At 42.4% G+C, this 22864-nt stretch overlaps 2 protein-coding genes across 6 annotated transcripts in view; one reads left to right on the forward strand and one right to left on the reverse strand.

The window, feature by feature from the left end:
• Nucleotides 1–1677: 1677 nt before the first annotated feature.
• LOC139579089 (beta-1,4-galactosyltransferase 1-like) lies at nucleotides 1678–10478 on the forward strand. Its single transcript, XM_071407345.1, has 6 exons — nucleotides 1678–2507; nucleotides 3876–4111; nucleotides 7843–8030; nucleotides 8241–8363; nucleotides 8792–8896; nucleotides 9435–10478. Exons 1-6 carry the CDS (start codon nucleotides 2147–2149, stop codon nucleotides 9562–9564), a joined length of 1143 nt encoding a protein of 380 aa, XP_071263446.1. The 5' UTR covers nucleotides 1678–2146; the 3' UTR covers nucleotides 9565–10478.
• Nucleotides 10479–12086: 1608 nt separating this feature from the next.
• The window catches only part of LOC139579088 (phospholipid-transporting ATPase ABCA1-like), a 39523-nt gene continuing 28745 nt past the window's right edge, over nucleotides 12087–22864 (reverse strand). For all 5 annotated transcript variants that reach the window (XM_071407344.1, XM_071407343.1, XM_071407342.1 and 2 more), the window contains exons 29-48: nucleotides 22508–22632; nucleotides 22144–22230; nucleotides 21715–21904; nucleotides 21503–21597; nucleotides 21351–21383; nucleotides 21108–21213; nucleotides 20712–20786; nucleotides 20003–20172; nucleotides 19388–19565; nucleotides 18438–18553; nucleotides 18025–18169; nucleotides 17588–17711; nucleotides 17291–17420; nucleotides 16937–17120; nucleotides 16537–16643; nucleotides 16108–16249; nucleotides 15628–15762; nucleotides 15077–15273; nucleotides 14706–14949; nucleotides 12087–14444 (exon numbers count right to left, since the gene is read on the reverse strand). In XM_071407344.1, the coding sequence (XP_071263445.1) occupies nucleotides 14301–14444; nucleotides 14706–14949; nucleotides 15077–15273; nucleotides 15628–15762; nucleotides 16108–16249; nucleotides 16537–16643; nucleotides 16937–17120; nucleotides 17291–17420; nucleotides 17588–17711; nucleotides 18025–18169; nucleotides 18438–18553; nucleotides 19388–19565; nucleotides 20003–20172; nucleotides 20712–20786; nucleotides 21108–21213; nucleotides 21351–21383; nucleotides 21503–21597; nucleotides 21715–21904; nucleotides 22144–22230; nucleotides 22508–22632 (2727 nt within the window). In that variant the 3' untranslated portion in view covers nucleotides 12087–14300. The remainder of the gene's footprint in view (nucleotides 14445–14705; nucleotides 14950–15076; nucleotides 15274–15627; nucleotides 15763–16107; nucleotides 16250–16536; nucleotides 16644–16936; nucleotides 17121–17290; nucleotides 17421–17587; nucleotides 17712–18024; nucleotides 18170–18437; nucleotides 18554–19387; nucleotides 19566–20002; nucleotides 20173–20711; nucleotides 20787–21107; nucleotides 21214–21350; nucleotides 21384–21502; nucleotides 21598–21714; nucleotides 21905–22143; nucleotides 22231–22507; nucleotides 22633–22864) is intronic.

The following is a 22864-nucleotide window of genomic DNA, read 5'->3' on the forward strand; positions in this document are numbered from 1 at the left end:
CCATGAGCAGCCAGATCAGTCAGCCAGCCATGAGCAGCCAGATCCGTCAGCCAGCCATGAGCAGCCAGATCCGTCAGCCAGCCATGAGCCGTCCAGCCAGGATCCGCCAGAGCCGTCCAGCCAGGATCCGCCAGAGCCGTCCAGCCAGGATCCGCCAGAGCCGTCCAGCCAGGATCCGCCAGAGCCGTCCAGCCAGGATCCGCCAGAGCCGTCCAGCCAGGATCCGCCAGAGCCGTCCAGCCAGGATCCGCCAGAGCCGTCCAGCCAGGATCCGCCAGAGCCGTCCAGCCAGGATCCGCCAGAGCCAGCCAGCCAGGATCCGCCAGAGCCAGCCAGCCAGGATCCGCCATTCAGTCCGGTGCTGCCCCTTAGTCCGGTGCTGCCCCTTAGTCCGGTGCTGCCCCTTAGTCCGGTGCTGCCCCTTAGTCCGGTGCTGCCCCTTAGTCCGGTGCTGCCCCTTAGTCCAGTGCTGCCCCTTAGTCCAGTGCTGCCCCTTAATCCAGTGGGGTTAAGATGGAGGGTGGTCATTTGGAGGAGGCTAGAAAGCGAGTAGTGACTATGGTGGGGTGGGGACCACGACCAGTACCAGAGCCGCCACCGTGGACAGACGCCCACCCAGACCCTCCCCTAGACTTTATGCTGGTGCGTCCGGAGTTCGCACCTTAAGGGGGGGGTTATGTCACACCCTGGCCTTAGTTATCTTTGTTTTCATTATTATTTTAGTTAGGTCAGGGTGTGACATGGTGTAGTATGTGTTTTTGTATTGTCTAGGGTGTTGTATGGTTTAGGGGGTTAAGTAGAGTAGATGGTTTAGTGTTCAGTGTAGGTGTCTAGGAAAGTCTATGGTTGCCTGAATTGGTTCTCAATTAGAGACAGCTGGTTATTGTTGTCTCTGATTGGGAGCCATATTTAAGGCAGCCATAGGCTTTAGCTGGTTGTGGGTAATTGTCTATGTGTAGTGTTTGTGTCAGCACTATTTATATGTATAGCTTCACGGTCGTCAGTTTGTTATTTTGTTAGTTTGTGTATAGTTGTTCGTTTCTTGTTTTTTTCTCTCTTCTTTAATAAAAGAAGATGTATTTTGCACACGCTGCGCCTTGGTCCAATCTCTCTCAAGAAGACGATCGTGACACCATAAGACTGCTGAACAACTAATCAAATGACCAACTGGACTATTTACTTTGACCCTTTGTTGTTACACTGCTGCTACTCGCTGTTTATCTATGCATAGTCACTTTACAAATTACCTCGACTAACCTGTACCCCAGCACAGTGACTCAGTACTGGAACCTCCTGTTTATAGCCTCGTTATTGTTATGTACATTTATTGTGTTACTTTTTGATTGATTCGATTTTTTAAAACTTATTTCGTAAATATTTTATTAACTCTATTTCTTGAACTGCATTGTTGTTAAGGGCTTGTAAGTAAGCATTTCACGGTAAGCTCTACACCTGTTGTGTTCGGCACACGTGAGAAATATAATTAGATGTAATTTGATATATAAACCCTTCTCATAAAATATTATAAAGGATTACACATGCTTAGAAGAAGAAATAAAGGAGTGTATACGTCGCTTATGCTGGTATTGATTTTAAAGTTGTATTAAATCCAATTATTTAAAAATGTAGGCATTTTGCGTCAGAGAAACGCCTTTAGGCTTTAGGCTAAAACGTTTTCCGGGAAAAAAAATATACCTATCTCACAGGCATCTGGTCCCTCTCCTAGAGTGAATTTAAATTCAAACAAATCTCAGCCTAGGGACTTGCAAATTAATAAAGACTACGTAATTAGTATATTTTGGGCATTTTACTGAATAGTTTGTTAGTGCAGTTCCCTAGTAGGCTAGGATTTCCTCGTCGTGGCTTTTATTATAGAGGAAGCCACAGGTCCACTAGCTGTCATATTACTGCCATAAAGTGTAGTACAGAGTGCATTTACTCTCGGGAGCCTACGACAATTGATGGTCACGGCCAGCATGCAACCACCACACAGTAGAGAAAAAAATTATCTTATCTTGTTTTTTATCTTTAAACTATACTGATTTTTTCAAAAAATAAATAGAGTATTTGTAAATAGCTTTTTTAATACCGTCGGTGAGTAAACGGATATGTGTTTCGGTTCGGTTCGGCATATGACAACCGCATTATGCTCGACTCATCTCTCAACTTTAGGCTGCGGAGGAGAGGCTGCACCTTGGTTGTAGTTTTAGGTGTTATTAATCTCTTAGTGGCTTTATTTTATTTCATGGGTTACTCGAATGGGTTGTCACCAAACCAACAACTACAGACACAGACGCGAATTGAAACGGATTTTATTACCGTGACACTTCCACCGGAAGATATTGGACATCACGACCTTAATAATAACAGCGTAGTAACATTGCAAACTCCGAAGCTTCACGATATACATTTACCCAATACAACTACTACAACAACTACTAACACTACTACTACTACAACTTCGTGGAAAAAGTTAGAAAAATGTCCTGATCCGTCTCCACATCTTGGTAAGTAGCCTATGATTTGATCAATTCATTTTAATACAAGGGCTGGTATTTAATCAAACATGCACAGCAGAAACATTACATTATACTGCATTATACATGTAACTGTTATAAACATGTAAGAGGAGTCTTTATAACACATTATTAGGCTATTTCTATGCAGATTTTCTTTCTCTCAAATTCTTCTGTCATGCACATATTGACTGTATTTTCCCCACTCTAATCTAACATGAAACCTACATCCAGATAGTTTGGCCTCCCATGGAAATACATTCAAACTTTTTATATTTAATTGAACTGTTTTGCCAAAAATAACAGGTAAATAAACATGCTGCATATCCTTGAAATATACATAATTATCAGCTGTTGGGCATGAAAAACCCAGCAGCGTTGCAGTTCTTGACACAAACCGGTGAGCCTGGCACCTACTAGCGTACCCCATTCAAAGCCAGTTAAATATTTTGTCTTGTCCATTCACCTACTGAATGGCACACATACACAATTCATGTCTCAATTGTCTCAAGGCTTAAAAATCCTTCATTAACCTGTCTCTTTCACTTCATCTACACTGATTGAAGTGGATTTAACAAGTGACATCAATAAGGGATCATAGCTTTCACCTGGATTCACCTTGTCAGTCTATGTCATAGAAAGAACAGGTGTTTTTAATGTTTTGTATACTGGCACAGTTGCATCAAACATTGTATTATGTAGTTATACATATATTATGTAGTTGTGTATCTCATATTAGGCCTACACTTCCTGCCTTTAACTGAAAGTCGTTACGAGGAAAGATCTCTCGATTTATTTCATGTTAAGCCGAGCTGCATTGTGAAGTTTGCTCCCTGCTGCTGAAAATAACTATATGTTCTGTGTTCAGCTCAATCATGGCTCGGGGAAAATACTTTCAGCAGCGTAGACCATATTTTTTGGGGGGGGACGAGATAACACATATTTCCTCTTAACCCCTGAACTGCCTGTTGCAAAGAGACAAGCATAAGATATCCGTTAAGTCAGCATCATTTCCTGTGGGTATGGGTGTGTCTGTGCATGCGTGCGCGCGCGCGCGCGTGTGTGTGTGTGTGTGTGTGTGTGTGTGTGTGTGTGTGTGTGTGTGTGTGTGTGTGTGTGTGTGTGTGTGTGTGTGTGTGTGTGTGTGTGTGTGTGTGTGTGTGTGTGCGAATGCGTGTGTGTGTTATTTTTTTTTACATGAGGTCAAAGGCTGCAAACTTTGAACAAAGAGAGAGAGATAGCGCAGGGAGAGATGGAGGCGTGAAGGCAGAAAGTGAAAAGGAAGTGAATGTGGTAGAGGAACAGGAAGAGGTGTGTGAGAGTTTGTGACCCAACATATCTGTTTCTCCCGACCTGCAGTTGGGCCTCTCAGGATTGAGTTCTCTACGCCTGTCAGCTTGGACACAGTGAGGAAGGAGAACCCAGGTCTGCAGGAAGGAGGTCGCTACAAACCACATGACTGTGTCGCCCTCCAGAAGGTTGCTCTAATCATCCCCTTCCGTCATCGTGACGAGCACCTCAAGTTCTGGCTCTACTACCTCCATCCCATCCTTCAGCGCCAACAGCTGGACTATGGTGTCTACGTCATCAATCAGGTGAAGCCAGAGAAACCAATCTAATCTCTGTGTATATGACTGGTTTCATCTATTCACTGAACTAGCCTTTCAGAGTCTGTCTGAATAAAGAAAACCGCTCAGTTGTCCGACATTTGTTTATTCATGCCTGAAGGTTTCCGCACAAGTAACCTCCCACCCCCTCGTTGTAGATTACAGGAAGAATGTTAACGTGTGTCGCAATATCCCGCCTGAAAGTTACAAATCAGGGTCTTTAAACCGAGGCTGAATCTCAGTAGCCTATCCTCCATTCCTTGGGTCCTCTCCTGCCGTCCTTCACCCTCGCTTCCTACAGAAAAGCGAGATGTACGTAAATGTACGGAACTACGAAATGATAGATTTGTACGAAATGCGACGTTTGTAAGAAACTAAGAGAGCTAAGAGAGCTCTGAGAGAGACACTGAGAGAGACACTGAAACAGGAGATAGACAGACATCGAGACAGACAAAGCTTGCACTTTCAGCTGTTTCTCCGAGAACAGTTGTTAGAGGGTGGACCGTGGTGGCTGTTATTGCCCCAGGCCCAGCCCGAACCTCAGCCCCAGCTTAGCCCTAGCCCCAGTCCATCTCCCCAGCTCCCCAGCCCCCCAGCTCCCCAGCCGCCCAGCCCCCCAGCTCCCCAGCGCCCCAGTTCCACACAAGCCCAGGCCTGTACTTTAAACACAGACATGGTTCAGCTGTTAGTTGAAGTTTATCCTCACTATCTGTAGACCACCAGCTGTCCTGCTGTGTTTCTCACAAATAATCAGAGGACACAGCCAAGCCACCATGATGAACAAATGGAAACCTTCTTATAAACAAACGGTTTGCAACATGGAGTGTCTCTATCAAATAACCGTGATGCCTGATGGGATGTCATCAAGTATGAGTTTATTCTAAAGCACCGTGTATTGTTTTAAAGGACAACATGTCTTACTGTAGGTAGGATAAGAGGAAATAAACATGGTTGACAGACAGCGTCTATTTCCTGATTGTGTGGTAAAGCAGGTCCATGTATTCCTGTTTGATGGTTTCTCCAATGGGCAAACCGTTTGTTAGTTTAAGTCAACAGATTTAGTGATTGTTAAAGGGTTTGAGACACAGGTGCGTCTTGCTCTCTTTGTGAACAGTTTATTTTCTTGTAAACAGATTAGAAACCAGATATGGCAGAATGAGTGCCCATCCTACAACACTAGAAGAGAAAAGGGTCAATGGCTCACAAGGAAATATTTTGCATGAGGGATCCATTCTCACCAGCTGAAGCTGTTTGACTGCATACCGCTGCTAGCTTCTCTCTTTTTTATTCTCCCCTCTTTCCTCCACACCTTTCCTCCTTTCCACCACATCCATCACCTCAATGAACTCTGCCTTTCCTAACCTGTAATGATAAAGAGACAGAGGATTCCTTATTTTTTCTTCCATAGGTTTAAAACAGAAGAAGAAAAAAAGTACAATTTAAAGGAGCAATCCACAGTTGAAACAATAAAAGGGCCTGGAGAAATGTAACGACTCTTAAAATCATAGATGGAGATATTGATGCAAAGACTGACCATCCAAGATATCAACATTATAGTTTTAAGCATATTTTCAGGCTATACATTTACAATGTTTACAAACATTGTTTACAAACATTGGAGTATAACCAGCTTATATTTTGGGTTCTGATGGGGTATGAAAGTTGAACAAAGCTCAAAGTCATTTAGAAGCTATATTCTTCAAGAATCAATGCGTATCTATCATTAATTTATAAGTCCAAAATTGGATGTAGTAACTACAGATTTCCCCTTTAAAGCATGATTCTTATGAAAATGGTCAGGTACAGTAGTTTTCAGGATATAGCAGGTATCTCTAATTACGATGATCAAAGAAAGGCAAATGATTAAAGCAATTGTACATGAGAGGGTGTGCTTTTTTAGCACGGCTTTGCACTAGCGGTTCTGGGGGAGGGCCAGGGGGGGCCAGTGCCCCTGTGACAACAATTTTGGACCCCCTAAATGTGGAGTATGAAATCATTTTTACATAACTCATTTTTGCTATCGTTCTTTTTTTACATCTGTTATCAGACAGTGGCAACGATGATGATTATGAACATGGTATTTTGCCTGCTAATGCCTGCAATGCAGTGAAGAAAACGATATGACAACAATAACGTCTAATGTAACTGGCCCCTCTAACAGTACAACTGGCCCCAGCTTGGCCTGAAATGGTCTAGAACCGCCACTGCGGCTGTGATAGAATTGCAATATTGAAACAATGTTGCAAATGTCGGAGAGACAGATAGCAACGTATGTATAGTACAAACCCCCGTTGTTGCAAACCAAAAGTAATGCCTCGATCAGACCAACAGTGTCCTTGCGTTTTGGTTAATTTATCCAACGTATGCATCACATTGTATGTGTAGACTTGACAGAAATAGTAGCAAAAAGTGAATGTTGAACTTTTATTGCACACATATCCAGTAACAATTTTGGAAGCCCGGGAGATAATGTCAAGATGCTTTTTATAGTGGAAATCAAGTTAACGGATTGCTTGGCTGGGCTGATGGGACAGTGGATGCGCAATAATTTCTCTGATGGAACAGAAAACAAGATTCCAATTTTTGCGTTATAGGCTTACCCGTGCTAAACGGGTTATTTAATATGGCTTAGACCCCATCTCAACCAATCACAATGCTTGTTTTGTCCAACCTGTTGAAGAATTTTAACTTTAGATTAAAATAAATAAACAATCAAATTCAATATTATTTCATTTTTGTGGTGTATTTGGATGACAGAATCACCACTTAGGACCTAACTGTCAGCTGATGACTACCACGCATTGATAGTGAACAGTAGCCTACTCCTATGAAGATAACATTGACAGTGTAGAGGAAAGAAGTGTGGCCTTCTACAGGTGCTTCCTGTTGTTGTGACAACATAGGCAGCACCTGAAACCAAAATAACATAACTTTTTCTCTCTCTCTCTCTCTCTCTCTCTCTCTCTCTCTCCCTCTCTCTCTCTGTCTCCCCCTGTCCCCCTCTCTCTCTTTCTCTCTCTCCCCATCCCTTCTCTCTCTCTGTATGTCTCTCTCTCTCTCTCTCTCTTTCTCTCTGTCTTCTTTCTCTTTCCCTCTCTCTCTGTTTCTCACTGTCTTTCTCTATCCCTCCCTCTCTGTTTCTCACTGTCTTTCTCTTTCCCTCCCTCTCTGTTTCTCACTGTCTTTCTCTTTCCCTCCCTCTCTGTTTCTCACTGTCTTTCTCTTTCCCTCGATCTCTCTTTTTCTCACTGTCTTTCTCTTTCCCCCTCGCTCTGTTTCTCACTGACATACTAATAACTACTATTAACTCTGTTTCCACTCTCCTAGCACTGCATGTCTGCAACCAATCACATCTCAGCTAAAGTATGGTTGGGTTCTTCCAATGCTCGGTGGCTTTCTTCTCTTTCTGCTTTCTTCTTCTGAGGTAACTAAGAACTCTATGGTTCTCTAACACACCGCTGCTTATATTCTGACACATTTCTTAAAGGGAAGTCCCTTGGTTTTTCTATTTAGTGTACTGCATGATGGTTATGAAAATATTGTTTACTTTCCTCATGCTAAATGACAAAAATGTGCATATACCGGAACTTTAAAAAAAAAGTACACTTTTTGATGAATTAAACATTTTCTATGGACAAACTTTATTCAATTATATGTGAATATTTGTCAAATAATTTAGCATACCCATGTTTTGAAAATGACTGTAACTTTTTCATTAGGATGGAGACAACACGTTCAACAGGGCCAAGCTGATGAACATTGGCTATGCTGAGGCCCTGAAAGAGTATGACTACGACTGCTTTGTGTTCAGTGACGTGGACCTCATCCCCATGAATGACCGCAACACCTACAAATGCTTCAGCCAGCCCAGACACCTGTCTGTCTCCATGGACAAGTTTGGCTTCAAGTACGGCACAAAACTCAACCGACAACTTCTTTCTAATGCATCATCATTATTTCGATTCATTGGGACTCTCAGTTCCTCAGTTCATACCATGAGTACATAGCTAGAAGAGTAGTAAACAAGTATATCTATTTATGCTTAGCCTACCCTTTTCATTACTTGGCTCTTGGTATGGGCCAGATGAGAACTATTTTGTCTTTGTCTCATCCATAGGTTGCCCTATAACCAGTTCTTTGGCGGTGTCTCAGCGTTAAGTAAGGAGCACTTCCTGAAAATCAATGGCTTTCCCAACAGCTACTGGGGCTGGGGTGGTGAAGATGATGACATTTTCAACAGGCAAGACAGTGCATTCCAATTCAAGCAGATTTTTAAAGCATTACAGATGAACCTATATTAAAGTCAGACTTGGCAATGGGGCATCATCACTTTCTAATGTTAGCGATGTATTGTATAATGTTCATGCAAAACACAATATATCCACCAGGGTGTTAGGGTCGGTCAATTCAGGAAGTAAACTGAAATGGCAATTACTTTTTCAATTATTTTTTCAATCAACTGAAAAGGAGAAGCTATTTACTTAAAAAGTTGTGACATTTTTTACTCGGATCACTTCCTGAATTGAATTAGAATTGACCCCAACCCTTTTGAATTTTTAACTCAAATCACTTCCTGAATTGAATTAGAATTGACCCCAACCCTGAATTCCACACTATTTCCAACTTGTCTGCAAAGTCCATTATAATAATAAACTCTGATTTCCACAGGGTGAGCTCCAGAGGAATGTCCATCTCTCGTCCAGATAGCGAGGTCGGAAAATGCCGGATGATCCGTCACGAAAGAGACAAACTGAACGACCCAAATCCTCAGAGGTAGAGCTTTAGAACAACCACATTCACTAGGTTCCCCACAAATCAAATCAAATCAAAGTTTATTTGCCACGTGCGCCGAATACAACAGGCCTTACAGTGAAATGCTTACTTACAGGCTCTAACCAATAGTGCAAAAAAGGAATTAGGTGAAATAAAAACAACAGTAAAAAAAGACAGGCTATATACAGTAGCGAGGCTATAAAAGTAGCGAGGCTACATACAGACACCGGTTAGTCAGGCTGATTGAGTTAGTATGTACATGTAGATATGGTTAAAGTGACTATGCATATATGATGAACAGAGAGTAGCAGTAGCGTAAAAGAGGGGTTGGCGGGTGGTGGGTGGGACACAATGCAGATAGCCCGGTTAGCCAATTGATTACGTTTTTATTTCTTCATGATAGTATCAGCATTGATACTCTGCCATCACAGCCAAGAAAATATTGGCTATTGTATGGCCCCAGAATTGACATATCAGTGCATCCCGAATATCTTCATATGAGGATGGTATACTGATAGTTGTTTCCTTTGCATCGCAGGTTTGACAGAATACAACGCACGAGACTGACGATGAATACCGATGGGATCAGCTCTCTCAAGTACGAAGTCATCAAAGTGGAAAAGGATCCTCTGTTCACGAAAATCACAGTAGATGTGGGGAAACCTTAGTGAAAGTGGATAAATGTGAGGAGTTATTTTGCACATCACTTATCACAAGGTGGCGGGCAGTGAAAGCACGGCAGAACCATGGAATACAATACTGAGAATGCTCTGAACGCGGGCATTTATTGTGGAAACAAATGGACAGCACTTGGACGAATAAGATGGCACAACAAGACCTTGTAAATATCAGAGTGGATCAAAATGTTTGGTCAACATGTTTGATGGCAGTACAAAAGGGAGAGTGCGTGGGACGAATAACTTATTTTGTACATAATTTGTAATGAGTTGCCTGTGTGTAATTCTGTACGGGACAACTACTTGATTTAAATGCGTATATAAGTTTCATAAATATGTATATAGTTAATACATATTTTATACATTGTTTCTTCTTGCATTTTTGGCAGAGATATTTGAGATGATTATGGTTTAATATGTTTGAAACTGTGTGAAAGGTCTTAATCCCGATCTACAGCAACTGTTGGTTTGGTTACTTATACATGTTTCCAAAAACATCAGTTGATACACTTGTTTGCTGTATTCTGTACATTCACTACCCACAGGTAGTGATCATGATCACATGATCACACGATCACTTCCATGCTTCTTTACATTCAAAACCTATTCAGTACCTGTTACATGAATGATCACTTCCTTGTTTCTGCAATGAGTATACAAATCAGTCAGGAACAAATATACGACCTACCATCACGATGGTGTAGTATGTAGGTATGGTCAGTCTCAGTCCCCACCCACTTGGCTTATCTTAAATATGTAGAAATACTGGTTTGGTGAGCAGGTTTGGTGCACCCAACCTGTCACTGTATTTCATGTGACTGAAAGCAAAAGCCTAATGTCTGGTGTTCAGTCATAGGAATAGAACAGGGAGAAGTTATTAAATAAAATAAAAATTTACATTTGAATTATTCAAATAATTGTTTTATTGAATACATTTTACTTTATTCTCCAGTTGGGCTATTGAATACATACATTTATTAGAATTAGAATTATTGGAATACATGTTTTATTGAGTTTATTTTATTTCAAGTCTCCAGTTAAGGACTCCAAAAAGTGACTACAGACCTAGCTCTGTGTTTGATTTTCGTCCTGTTACAAGGAAACCAGTAACGTATCGGTAATTTGTGTTTAGTCATTTTAGCTACTGTTGCATCAATATGTTTTGACCATTTCAGTTTACAATCCAGGGTTACACCAAGCAGTTTAATCTCCTCAATTTGCCCAGATACAATGCTTTTAGTTTAAAAATATATATATTTAGCACTAGCTTATTACCAGTCAACCCTTCTAAAACGGACAGTTTTTTTTGTTAAACGTTGCAGTGGTTTCACTTGCTGTGGGAACTGACGTGTATAATGTTGAGTAATCAGCGGACACACTGGCTTTTCTCAAGGATAGTGGTAGGTCTTCAGTAAAAATAGAGGCATGCCTAACTCTACCTGGTTAGCGTTAGAGGCAAGCATTTAAGAACACCCTCTGTGTTCTGTAACTCTCGATCCACAAGCTGCCGCTTATCCTGTCTTTGGATTGGTGGATACATCTCATTATTGTAATCCTTTTAAAATATTCGACGAGGGTCGTTGACGTCAACCGCCTGTATTCAATATAGAGACTCTATGATACTAGCCTAATTTCATGAATATGCATAGCCATCTCTAGACAACGCCCATACGAAGTGTTTTTCCTCAAAGTTGCCGGGATGTCACTTGTCCTACATATATCAGTAGAATCGTAACAACTTTGGCATTATGAAACTTCTATTTGATCAAATAAACCCCACGTAGCAAATAAGCTATACATTTTTTGTTGACCGCATTTGATACTCATTGACTTCCATACAAAAACACCTCGCTTGGTGAGCGAAACACAACGAAAAAAACACCTGCTGGAGGGAGACAGATTTCGAGTTCGCCCTCTCTCTTCCTCTTCCTCTCTTCTATTACCTACCTACCTGATGCAATCTATGACGTGTGATTGATAGGAGAATATGTAAAGCAGGGTAATACATCAGCCGATAGTCATCTAATGAAAAGCATGAATAGACGCACACCCAAAAATATTTAGAGGTGCTGACTAACGGAAAGGTAAACTTGAGATACAAAAACTATCACGAGTTGGTCATTAGATACAGCATATTATAACTGGTTTGTTTGACTTGAGTGCATATTTTGACATTATCAATCAGTCTGCTGCCGAAACAATGTATGTGTTATGGTTTTACATCCTCTGTCGCAACTAGACAGCCTGCTGTTGTTCCGTTAGGGTGAGACATGTATCTTGTCAGTATATCTATCATCTTTGGTAGAAGGGAAAAGTTGTAAACAGCAGAAATGGTGCAGCCTGTTGTTAACATGAAGTTGTTTGACTTGAATTATTGTCGAAATAAGGGCAAAATATAAGTGATGTATTTTAAACTGTTTTCCAAATCCTTTCTACCTTAAAGATATCTAGAATTGATCATGATGAAGACAAGATAAGTGTTAAGATTTAAAGAAAACAGACAAACTACTATCTTCAAAATGTATCCATTTTTATTCATGTAAATAAGTACTGTACACAACAAATAACAGACACAAACAACATTTTTAATACTTCAAATGTAAACATATAATATTCAAACACAAGAAAATAACTACCATGGTACTGTTGGACACTTTCTCCTCCAAATTGTTTTTTTTCCTTCTTTTTTGTCATGGAACAAACAAAATGCATTGTAGTTTCAGGTGTGTCTTCTGAAATCTGGGGCTATTCCAGTGTAAATCCTGTACTGTGTAGATTAGATTACATAGAAAACTTCTATAAAGTGCTAGGAGTCGTCCACATCACATCTTTGTGTCATCAGCTATTCTGTCCGCATGAACGTAGTATTCATCGTAACGTAACCAAAACAGTGGCACTTTATTGGTCTGGTCCCTCTCAATTCGACTGGTGTTCGACTGTTGCCTTTTATCGTGTTTGTTTGGCCCTACGTTTGTATGTTAATATGGCAGACTGCTGGTGTAACTATGGCAGACATGTTGTGTGTCAGTAAATACAACACCGGGAGTTACAAAAGAGGGAGGTGTACATTTGGGGTTATGGTCAGGAATAATAATGCACAAGAAGGACCGTGGCAATTGCAACAGAAAGTACAATGATGATTGGATCGTTTGTGAGCAACACGTGAGACCCAGCCTCCATGTGTAGCCACGTGCTCGGCGAAAAACCCCAAAGATGGTGTCTGAACTACAGGAAGTCAGCTGTTCAAGGAAAAAGACAAGTAAAAGTGTACAATTAAGCCGCCCGCCCACGACTCAACCTCATCACAATGTTGACTCAACGTTTTGGCACTGGTGACAGTGTTTACTGAACGACACATATTCAGATATATATATTCTATATTGAAGATATATCTCATCAACGTCTGTTCTCCTGTCACTGTTAACCTGTGACTTCACAATACATATATAAATGAAGACGAAGAAAAAAATGAATACGCAGTCACATTTCTCCCGTGGTCATGTTAGTAATACAGCTTTTTAACACAGAATCTTGAAGCCTGCAGGGGGGAAAACCCAGTAGGTTGTCCAACAACAACAGCCCATCTCTTTAGTCCATTATGCCTGTCTTAGAGGGTTTATGCTTTGGCACACATACCGTACAGGTCCTATCTACGCTATTAGAAAGCATGAAATTTAGTTCCATCCTCACACTTCAGAAAACCTGTCACAAATGTCAGACGGATGATTGTTAGCTAATAAACAACCTTTGTCATTATCAGACTGCACATTCACATACAGAAGTACAGAAATTGACGCCTCACTGCCATAGTACAGTACATTTAAAGCAGTAATCTGACAATAAGGTCTCTGACATCCCTTCAGGGTTCTAAAGAAGCTTCGATCTTTTTGCTTTGTCATTCCAGAACATTCCATGGCCTCTCTTTTGGAGTGTTAACATTATCTCCACCACGATTGCAGGCACTGTGCTGGGCGTCATGACAACAACGACAAAACATTAATCTTTTTAAACAAACACCATTAAGTTCCATTTTTTCAGATGCAAAACTAAATTGATCAATATGCTGTATTCAAAATGTATTTTATTTGGGATTGGTTCTTGTTCTTCCAGTTCATAAAAAAAAGTACTTCTCATGGTAACAAAGCGAGGGAGAGAAAATAGACTTTGAATCAAAATGACTGTCGGTTGGCAGTTGATTGGAACTTCCTTCTTTTTACATTGTCGAGCGTGTCGCTGATCCTGGTCGAGTGAGCACACAGAAACTGTGTACTCTTCATGCTCTGCCTGGGGTACAACTTTGAAGTGTATTCAAGTCTTTCAGTCTTTTCAATCTAGCTAGCGAGGGGCACAAGGCTGTTCCTCGGAGAACACTTCATGGGATTGTATCATCTTTATTGATTTGCATTGATTTGCATTGATTTGCATTGAGTTTCAGTGTTGAACTTCTGCCACTCGTTCTCGTGTCGCCCTACAAAGAACGCTAACCCTGGGCAGTCCACTGAGAAATAATTAAAAGAACGCTACAATAAAGTAGAAAACCCTCCTCTCCAGAATGACCCATCTACAGGGGCCTCAGCAGTTAATCTGGGAGAGGGATAGGAACAGACACAGGGTGCGTCCAAAATGGCACCCTATACCCTACATAGCGCACTTTTTTGACCAGGGCTTTGGTCGAAGGTAGCGCACTATGTAGGGAATAGAGTTCCACTTCAGGTGCAGCCTTGGATTCACACACAGCTCTCCCTGGCCTTCTCGTCTGTGAGGAAAGACTTGAGCTGAGTAATGTCCACTGCCACCGCGTCTCTCTTGTGCACGGAAATGTCTTTTAAGTGGTCCTCGTCACTTTGGTCCTTGGCGAAATTGACAAACACCTGAAGACAAGAGAACACACACAAACCAGATGAATCAGTGTGCTATGCAAGCAACGGTTGTTTAATTTGTATTTTGATTTAAATGTTTTTCTTTTTATTGTTCTATTTTGTATTGGCGATGAAACACTAATTTCATCTAAACCTATGCAAGACCCCCTAGAAAAACAACTTTATTTCAATAAAAAATTATAATAATAAAGGGATAATTGCTATGATAATCAAAATGGCCGACGACAACATTCAACCAGCCTCAGTGCTTACTTGATCTAGTGTTGTCTGGGAAACAGAGTAGTCCTCAATGTGCAGCCACTCCTTGTTCTTGGCCAGGATGCTGAAGATGCGTGCCAGGGAGGTTTTGGAGGAGGACAGCTGATACTGCAGCATGTTCCTGTGCTTCTCCTTCAGAGTGCTGCCTGGAAGCTCCTTCTCAATAAATTCCATCACCGGCCTCAGGTCCGGGTCTGGTCCTGCCACCCGGAGGATGATGGTGTAGCCATCCCCAAATCTGAATGAGGAAACGCATAGGGATGATTAGCGTTAGCTCAATGTTGATCCAAAATGGCCACCGTGCTTCTTCACCAATGTAGTGAATCACTACTGAACATCCCATCTCTCACTCTCTCTGTTCTTACCTGTTCTTTAAGTGCTGTACGCTGCCCAGGCAGCGGAACCTCCCATTGACCATGATGGCCATCCGCGTACACAGGGCCTCACACTCCTCCATACTGTGCGAGGTGAGAACCACCGATCGCCCCTCCTTGACGATACTGAGAATGCAGTTCCACAGAGCCCGTCTGGCCTTTGGGTCCATACCAGTGGTGGGCTCGTCCTGTCAGTCACAAAGAAGAACACCACCACAGCCTGGTCAGACTAGGCCCAGGAACAAGTTGGTGTAGGAAACAACATCCTCTAGCGCCTGGTCTATTGTTGACATCCTCAATGGAGAGATTGGTTTCTAGGTTATAGGTTGGGTTGGGAGTTTTTCCAACTGACCATGTGATCAGGAAAAACTCTGGGCCCTAGATACTGTAATAGGTATTGAACTTGAATTTAAAAAGGTTGGTCCAGTTCACAAACATTGCTATCATGTAACGTACCATGTCTGAAAAAACATTATAACAGCGTTTGGGTATATGAACAAATGATTAGTTAGTTAAAAGGCTCAGAAAGTAGGACTACTCACCAGGAAGACCACCGGGGGACCACCGATCAGTGCCATGGCCGTGGAGAGTTTCCTCATGTTCCCTCCACTGTAGCTCCCTGCTGCCTTGTCCACATACTTGATCAGGCCTAGTTTACGGATGCCCCACTCAGCAACCTGGACCAGAGAGAGAGAGAGAGGTGCCAAAGACATGATTAGACAAACAAGATAACAAGATCACATACTATAGCCCACCAGGGCTGGGGTCAATCCCATCTTACTTCAGTCAATTCAGGCAGTAAAACGAAACAACCCGTCCTTAAAACAACAACCCGTCCTTAAAACAACAAATTGTCCTTAAAACAATTACCTGGCCTTAAAATGGACCAACAAAAAGGCAGAGATAAGGTCTCCAAATAAAGAGCATGACATAGTTACCTGTCCTTTGACAGAGCACAAAATGTCACGATTGTAAGAATGTTATTTTTTTGTCAGGAGGATAACACACGGACACACACTCACTTCACACACTTCCTTCTCGGGAACCCCCCTCAGGATGGCGTAGAACTCAAGGTGCTCCCTGCCAGTCAGCAGGTCGTTGATAGCATCAAACTGAGGGCAGTAGCCCATGTTCTGGTGCACCTCGTTTATCTCCGTCAACACACTGACAGACCACACAGAGAACGCACACTGTCAGTCACAACAGCACACACCTCCAAGCTATTTAAGACTCTGTTCACAGTACGTATTTCAAGACGTTGTAAGGCTATTTCGAGACTATTGCAATGTACAAGGGTCATGGAAGCTTCAGTGTGAACAAGGTCTAGAGGCTATAACCAATCATGCATTTAACCATTAAGATATACTGTAAAATACGGTACCTGTATACTGTATAAGTCCCGCAATAACAATTTGTTCAGCTTGTTTAATTATCTTTACTATCCTTCTCACCTCTTTCCCGCCAGGTAAGCTTCTCCACTCGTGACTATTGAGTCTCCAGTCAGCATCTTGAAGGTGCTCGTCTTTCCTGCTCCGTTGACTCCAAGCAGACCAAAACACTGGAGAGAGAGAGGAGAGAAGAGTTTCACTGGACTGAACTACCAACAGGATATGGAAAGGGGAGAATCTATGGGCAGGGCCAGCTACTTTTCCTGACCATCTGACCTGACCAGTAAAGCTAATCTATTGTAGACCAATGATCAGGTGAGGTCATGTGACCAGGAAAACTAGTCTAATGGTCATGTGACCAGGAAAACTAATCTAATGGAGGCTAATGAGCAGGTGAGGTCATGTGGCCAGGAAAAACTCCCGTCCCTATCTATGCTGTACAGTGGTAGCAGAGCCAGCTCACCTCTCCTGGAGGAATTCCCACACAAAGACGATCCACTGCTGGTTTCTGTTTTCTATTGTACACCTTGGTCAGCTGCTTGAGTTCCAGAATGTCAGACTGTCCCCCTCCTCCCAGAATCCTTTGCCTCTCTCTGGCCACGTCTTCATCCTCCTCACCGATAGGTTTCTGGTCAGTGCGCAAAGATCTGAGAGAACCAATCAGATCAGGGAGGATATTTACAGCAGATCATTATGAATACAAAATGTTTTACTGACTTGACAATTTAGATTTGTATTATTTTTTAAATAGAAAGTGGATAAAGGACAACAAAAGAGTCAGATTAATCTGTCCAATGAAATGTGAGGCCACGCCTACCTGGCCTTGATACAGAAGCGGTATTGGATGAGCACGGTGATAGTGAAGAAGACCACGCCCTGCACAGCCATGGCGAACAGGTTCTTGCCCACCATGTCCCACGCCAGAGGGGAACGGAACCGGTTCTCACCTTGAACCAATGGAAGGAACAGATGATTGTCAAGAAACAGAAGCACAGCATTGACAAATGTACAATAATAATTTAAAAAACCATTAAATCACAAACTTGATTCATTGACATTACTTTTTTGTCCCAAAGTAATAACGACCTATGACCTATGACCTGAGCCTACTTACCAAACCTCTCCAGAGCGTCGGCCATGGCCTGGTTCTTCACCATGTCGATGAGGCCTCGGCCCAGACAGAAGTGAGGGAAGATCAGGAACACGTTCTTCAGGATGTCGTTGATCCCGCCGATCTCCTGTTGTCACATAGTAGAACAACACACAATCAGTCAAACTGTCACATTAATTTCTAAACTCCCAATTTAATTCAAATCACTTTAAATGTTGTAATAAAATAAGTGCTGAATTGTAACAGCATGTCACATGGATAAAAAGCATTTCCACAGGGATCTTTCATTTCTGCAGTATGGGTCCACCTAATGACTTTCACAAGTTCTATGAAGTCTCATTAAGCCCTATAAGTCACTATGAAGTCTAACGAAGCCATATGAAGCCCTATTAAGTCCCTATGAAGTCTAACGAAGCCCTATGAAGACTTGTTGTACGCACGTTGCTGCCGAAGAGCTCGAGGACGAAGGTGGAGACGCTGCCGTTGATGCCGATGAGGATGTTGACGGAGGTGAGCACCACGTAGGCCGTGCTGGGGATCTTAAAGAAGAAGGACGCCGGGTACATCAGGGGCGTGATGGACCACCTAGGAACAGACATCAACAGGAAGTTAGAACAGGTACGTTGTAACTCCCAATCGTATATAGACGCAGCCTTGCATCGCTAGGACATATGGTGTGTGAGTGACGTAGTTTGTGTGCGACATATCGTGTGTGTCGAAGGCAGTGTCTGTGTGCCTGCACGTGTTTTCTGCGTGTGTGTTCTTCTGCCCGTGTGTGTTTCTGCGTGTGTTCATGTGTGGTGTGTATTTCTGCGTCTGTGTGCCTCTGTGTGTGTATGTATGTGTCCCTCACCCATAGAGCAGCAGCAGCAGGGCCAGTACAGGCAGGTTGGTGGAGGAGACGTAGGCGTCTTGTTGGAAGCAGATGAAGATGATAATGACCAGAGTAGCAGGGACGATGTAGTTACACTGGAACATACAGGAAGAGGCCAGGACATTCAGGACTTTCTCATACAGTCACATACCATTTCAGGGTAAAGGAACATGCTGCGTACAGTCCAGATACAGAGTTTTTCCAATGAGTTGACTTCAAACAACGGAGAAGATGTGTTTGTGACATTTCCATGGTGTCTCAAGTCATTTGTATTTTTTATAAAAGTCTAATATACAGTTATTGAAAGTCACATCGCGTGTACAGTCTTCACATTATGCTGCCTTCAAATGACATCTAAAAAGGTGTACGTTCACTAGTCACTGTAAGGCTAATATACTGTATATGGTATACTGTATATCCACACTGACCTCTCTACACTCGTAGAACTTAAAGTTCTTTGGCTGTCGCCATAGGAGAAACCTTTTTGGTTCCAGGTAGAACCCTTTTAGGTTCTAGGCCAGTGGGGGCTGCTGAGAGGAGGAAGGCTCATAATAATGTCTGGAAGGGAGTCAATGGAATGGCATCAACCACATTGAAACAACGCCTTTGATGTATTCTGATACCATTCCATTGACTCCATTCCAGCCATTATTATGAGCCGTCCTCCTCTCAGCAGCCTCCACTGTTCTAGGTAGAAACATTTTGGGTTCCATGTAGAACCCTCTGTGGAAAAGGTTCTACATGGAACCCAAAAAAAGGTTCTACATGGAACCAAAAAAGGTTCTTTAAATGGTTTTCCTATGGGGACAGCCAAATAATCCTTAAAGGTTCTAGATAGAACCCTTAATGGTTCTTAATAGAACCCTTAAAGGTTTTAGATAGAACCTTTTTTCCCCCCAAAGAGTGCAGGATGAGACGAGAAGCCTTACCATGTCCCAGATGAAGTTGGACACCCAATAGAGGAAGGGCTGCACCCCACTGATGAACTGCATGTGTTTGGCCTTGTTGACTCTCTCCTGGATGAGGAAGACTACGAAGCTGGCCGGGACGAAAGACATGGCGAAGATCACGCAGATGGACACCAGCACGTCCACAGAGGTGGTCATCCTGGAGGGAGCACGCAGAGGGAAAGAAGCTTCTGAGTCATACATAGAACAAGTTATAAAGCATTATGCCTGGATGCTTGAAGTAAAGTGTTGCCATGCTTTTTTATAAAAAAATAAATAGTAATTAGGTTGGTACTTACACTTGTTCTATTTCACACACACAGTGTGTATTATATGCATGTGTGATTTGGAAATGTGTTTTTTGCGTATCCCAACTCTCTCTGATTCACCCCCCCATTGAGCAATTAGGATTAAGTGCCTTGCTCAAGGGCCCATCAACAGATTTTTCACCTTGTCGGCTATTGCGATTCGAACTAGCGACCTTTCAATTACTATAAGGAGGTGCATTGTCATACTGTATATTTATTCCAATCCATGTTATTGATAGATGAGAAATTTATTTCATGGAAGAATTTGAGTTGTCGGCTAGGTACTTACAGTGCGACCTGGGACAGTTGCTCCTTGGTGAGGTTGAGTGGGTGGTTGAAGGCACGGATGCCATACTTGCTGGAGTCCTGGCCGGCGGGCAGGCTGGCGCGCAGGATTCCGTTGTTCATCACGTTCAGGAAAGACCCGATGCTGTGCCACCCCTTGTTGTTGAACCAGATCTGGATGGGGTCAGAGGTTACAGGACAGAGGTTAGGAGGGAGGAGCTATTAAAACAGAGGAAGGAAGAAGTGGTTTTGTGAGGTCTTAAAATGGCGGAAGCGATAAATGCGAAAACTGACTAAGCACACACACACAAAGGCCTCATCTTCCGCTTCTTGGTAGAATAAAGGAAGTGATGATGAGTGACTTTAGGTTCTGGAACAAAAGGTCTTTGGTCTGGATATAATCAACATCGTTCAAGTTCCCTGAAAAACAGTGTGAGCGTTTCCTCAAGTCTCATTTCCTGGTCATGGCATTTCCGTCGGTCTTAACCTGCTCATTAAGGTCAAAGTGCAGTCGTAGCAATTTTAAAAGCTGTGTAAGCATAGAAATCTACTGTGTTGGGTCTGAAACAATGTTCCCACAGTACAAGCGGCACGAAGTTCAACATGTGATTAAATGAAATCACTGTGCAATTGAAATTGTGCAACAAAAGACCTGCAGTTGAACCCTACATTTATACAAGTGTGGAAAATTTGCACCAAAGCACTAAACTAACCTTGACGTTGTTCTTAGTGTCCAGTCCCTGGATAAAACTGGATAAGCTGGCAAGGAAACGGTCAGCAGCAGTCCCCTAAACAGAGAAAGACCGCAAAACCCAGTTTAGTACGCAAGCTAACCCTAACAACATTAAATGCCAACATTTAAACAAATAGCAAGTATTGGTAATCATAGAAATTTAATTGTTAGAAGGGACAAAGCCCCTCAGACCCTAATAATTTGAGTGAAACACTCATGAGTACACTCAATATGGCCGCCGTTACACACAAAACAGAACCTGGACTTGAACGTCCATTCTAGCCATTCTATTTCTATGTTGATAATACTGTACAGTACATTGGCATTGTTCCAGGGTAAGTATAGGGGATATTAAGTATGTAATGGTAAGGCTTACTCTTTCCAGGTGGAAGCGTCGTCTGATCTCAGAGATGGCCTGATCAATATCATCACCTGGTGGGAGGAGCTGAGTGTTCCTAGCGCCCAATGAGAATCCACCATATCTGCATAAAAAAACAAACATTTGCATATTATTGAATAATGTGGTACAGAACGTTCTCAGACCACTACTGATGCCTATGGCGCGTTCTAAAGACCTACAGTGTATTTAGCATTGAGAGATTGACGCCTGCCAGTTTACCTGAATTCATTGACCGAGATTTTGTTCTTCAAACTGTGAAAAGACACCGTGTACAGTATTAACATAATGTTCCACCTCCTTTTTCATTGAAATCAAATGGCGCATTAAAATGAACATCTACATTTGTAATAAAATAATACAATCAATTATACCTTTTCCCGATAATCTGAGCATAGGTTTTGACCAGGTAATCTGAGATATTTCTGCCAGTCAGATTTTGCAGGGTACCTTTGTCACTGATTTTCACCTGAAGAGAAAGAACGAGATTAAACTTTTGTGGATACTACATTATCTGCATTTCTCTGTGTGTGTGTGTGTTTTTGCGTGTGCGTGTGCGCGTGTGCGTTTTCTCATGTGTGTATACCTGTGGAGGAGGCAGACCACCAGCACCCGCTGGGCATTCAGGTAGCATCTTCTTGCGTCCTTCACAGCTGCACTCACACAGAGGAGAGGGGTTTTCCATACTCCAGTTTCCATTCATAAAGATGTCCCTCACACTCTCCGGTACCTCAGGAGCGGCCCACTCATCATCCAACGTGTTGCAAGGAGCATGACTGTTGAGAGAGGTTGAGAGAGAGAGGTAGAGAGAGGTAGAGAGAGAGAGGTAGAGAGAGAGAGGTAGAGAGAGAGAGAGAGAGAGAGAGAGAGAGAGAGAGAGAGAGAGAGAGAGAGTTATAATCACTCTTCAAAGCGACAAGTATTTAACTATCAACTCTTTTACAACCAGTGAATATCGATACTGTAGTTTAGCCTCATTGTATTTGGTCAGTAGGGGGGGTGGGGTCAGACTTACGGTGAGTTACAGCGTGAACCAAAGCCATCATAGTTTGTCAGGGCACCCAACAGCTTGTTAGTGTCTGCATCCTCAGGGGCGTCGTTGCTGCGACGAGATAATATTGTACCATCGTCAAGGAAACAGACACGGCACTACTTCTTACAACCCAATGGGTGACCTTCATTGTATACGTTTATATAACATAATTTCTCTATGTAAGAAACACTATACTTTGGTTTTGAACTTTGATTTCCAGGCTTTCTAACCTCGGTTCAAATAACTGAGTGAATGCGAGAAGTATCTACATATTCAAAGATATATGAAAACAAATAAACATTCTGTTGGCACTAATATCGCTCCATAAAGTTAGCGTTGGTCGTACCTGATGAAGGTGAACTGTTCTTCGTACATGCCAGGCTCCAGCTCTAGACTGGGGTACTTTCCAAACGGAGGGACGATGAGACTGAAGACGAGGGCGATGCACACAAACACAGCAGGAAGCACGATCTGAAACCAACACAGGACAAGGCTCCGTTTACAACAGGAACTGATATTTGTTGAAGATCTACTTCTCTACCAAATGAAGAGGTTCCAAGGTAAACACGGCAATTACCCACAATGCCAGTAGAAATATGGTATAAACTTGCGCAGTACAATAGATGCAGAGAGGTAAATGTACCTGCTGCACCATTGCTAGATCATGTAATGATGATGAATTAAAATGTAACACTTAACAACT

Source organism: Salvelinus alpinus, chromosome 6 (genome assembly GCF_045679555.1).
Source record: "Salvelinus alpinus chromosome 6, SLU_Salpinus.1, whole genome shotgun sequence".
NCBI classification, from domain to species: domain Eukaryota; kingdom Metazoa; phylum Chordata; class Actinopteri; order Salmoniformes; family Salmonidae; genus Salvelinus; species Salvelinus alpinus.

Bases quoted from the DNA above. Each gene is read 5' to 3' on its own strand.
- LOC139579089 (XM_071407345.1), top strand. From the start codon at position 2,147: ATGCTCGACTCATCTCTCAACTTTAGGCTGCGGAGGAGAGGCTGCACC. The intron at 4,112-7,842 runs GTGAAGCCAGAG...CTTTTTCATTAG, and splicing joins GTGTCTACGTCATCAATCAG to GATGGAGACAACACGTTCAA. The intron at 8,364-8,791 runs GCAAGACAGTGC...TGATTTCCACAG, and splicing joins GATGATGACATTTTCAACAG to GGTGAGCTCCAGAGGAATGT.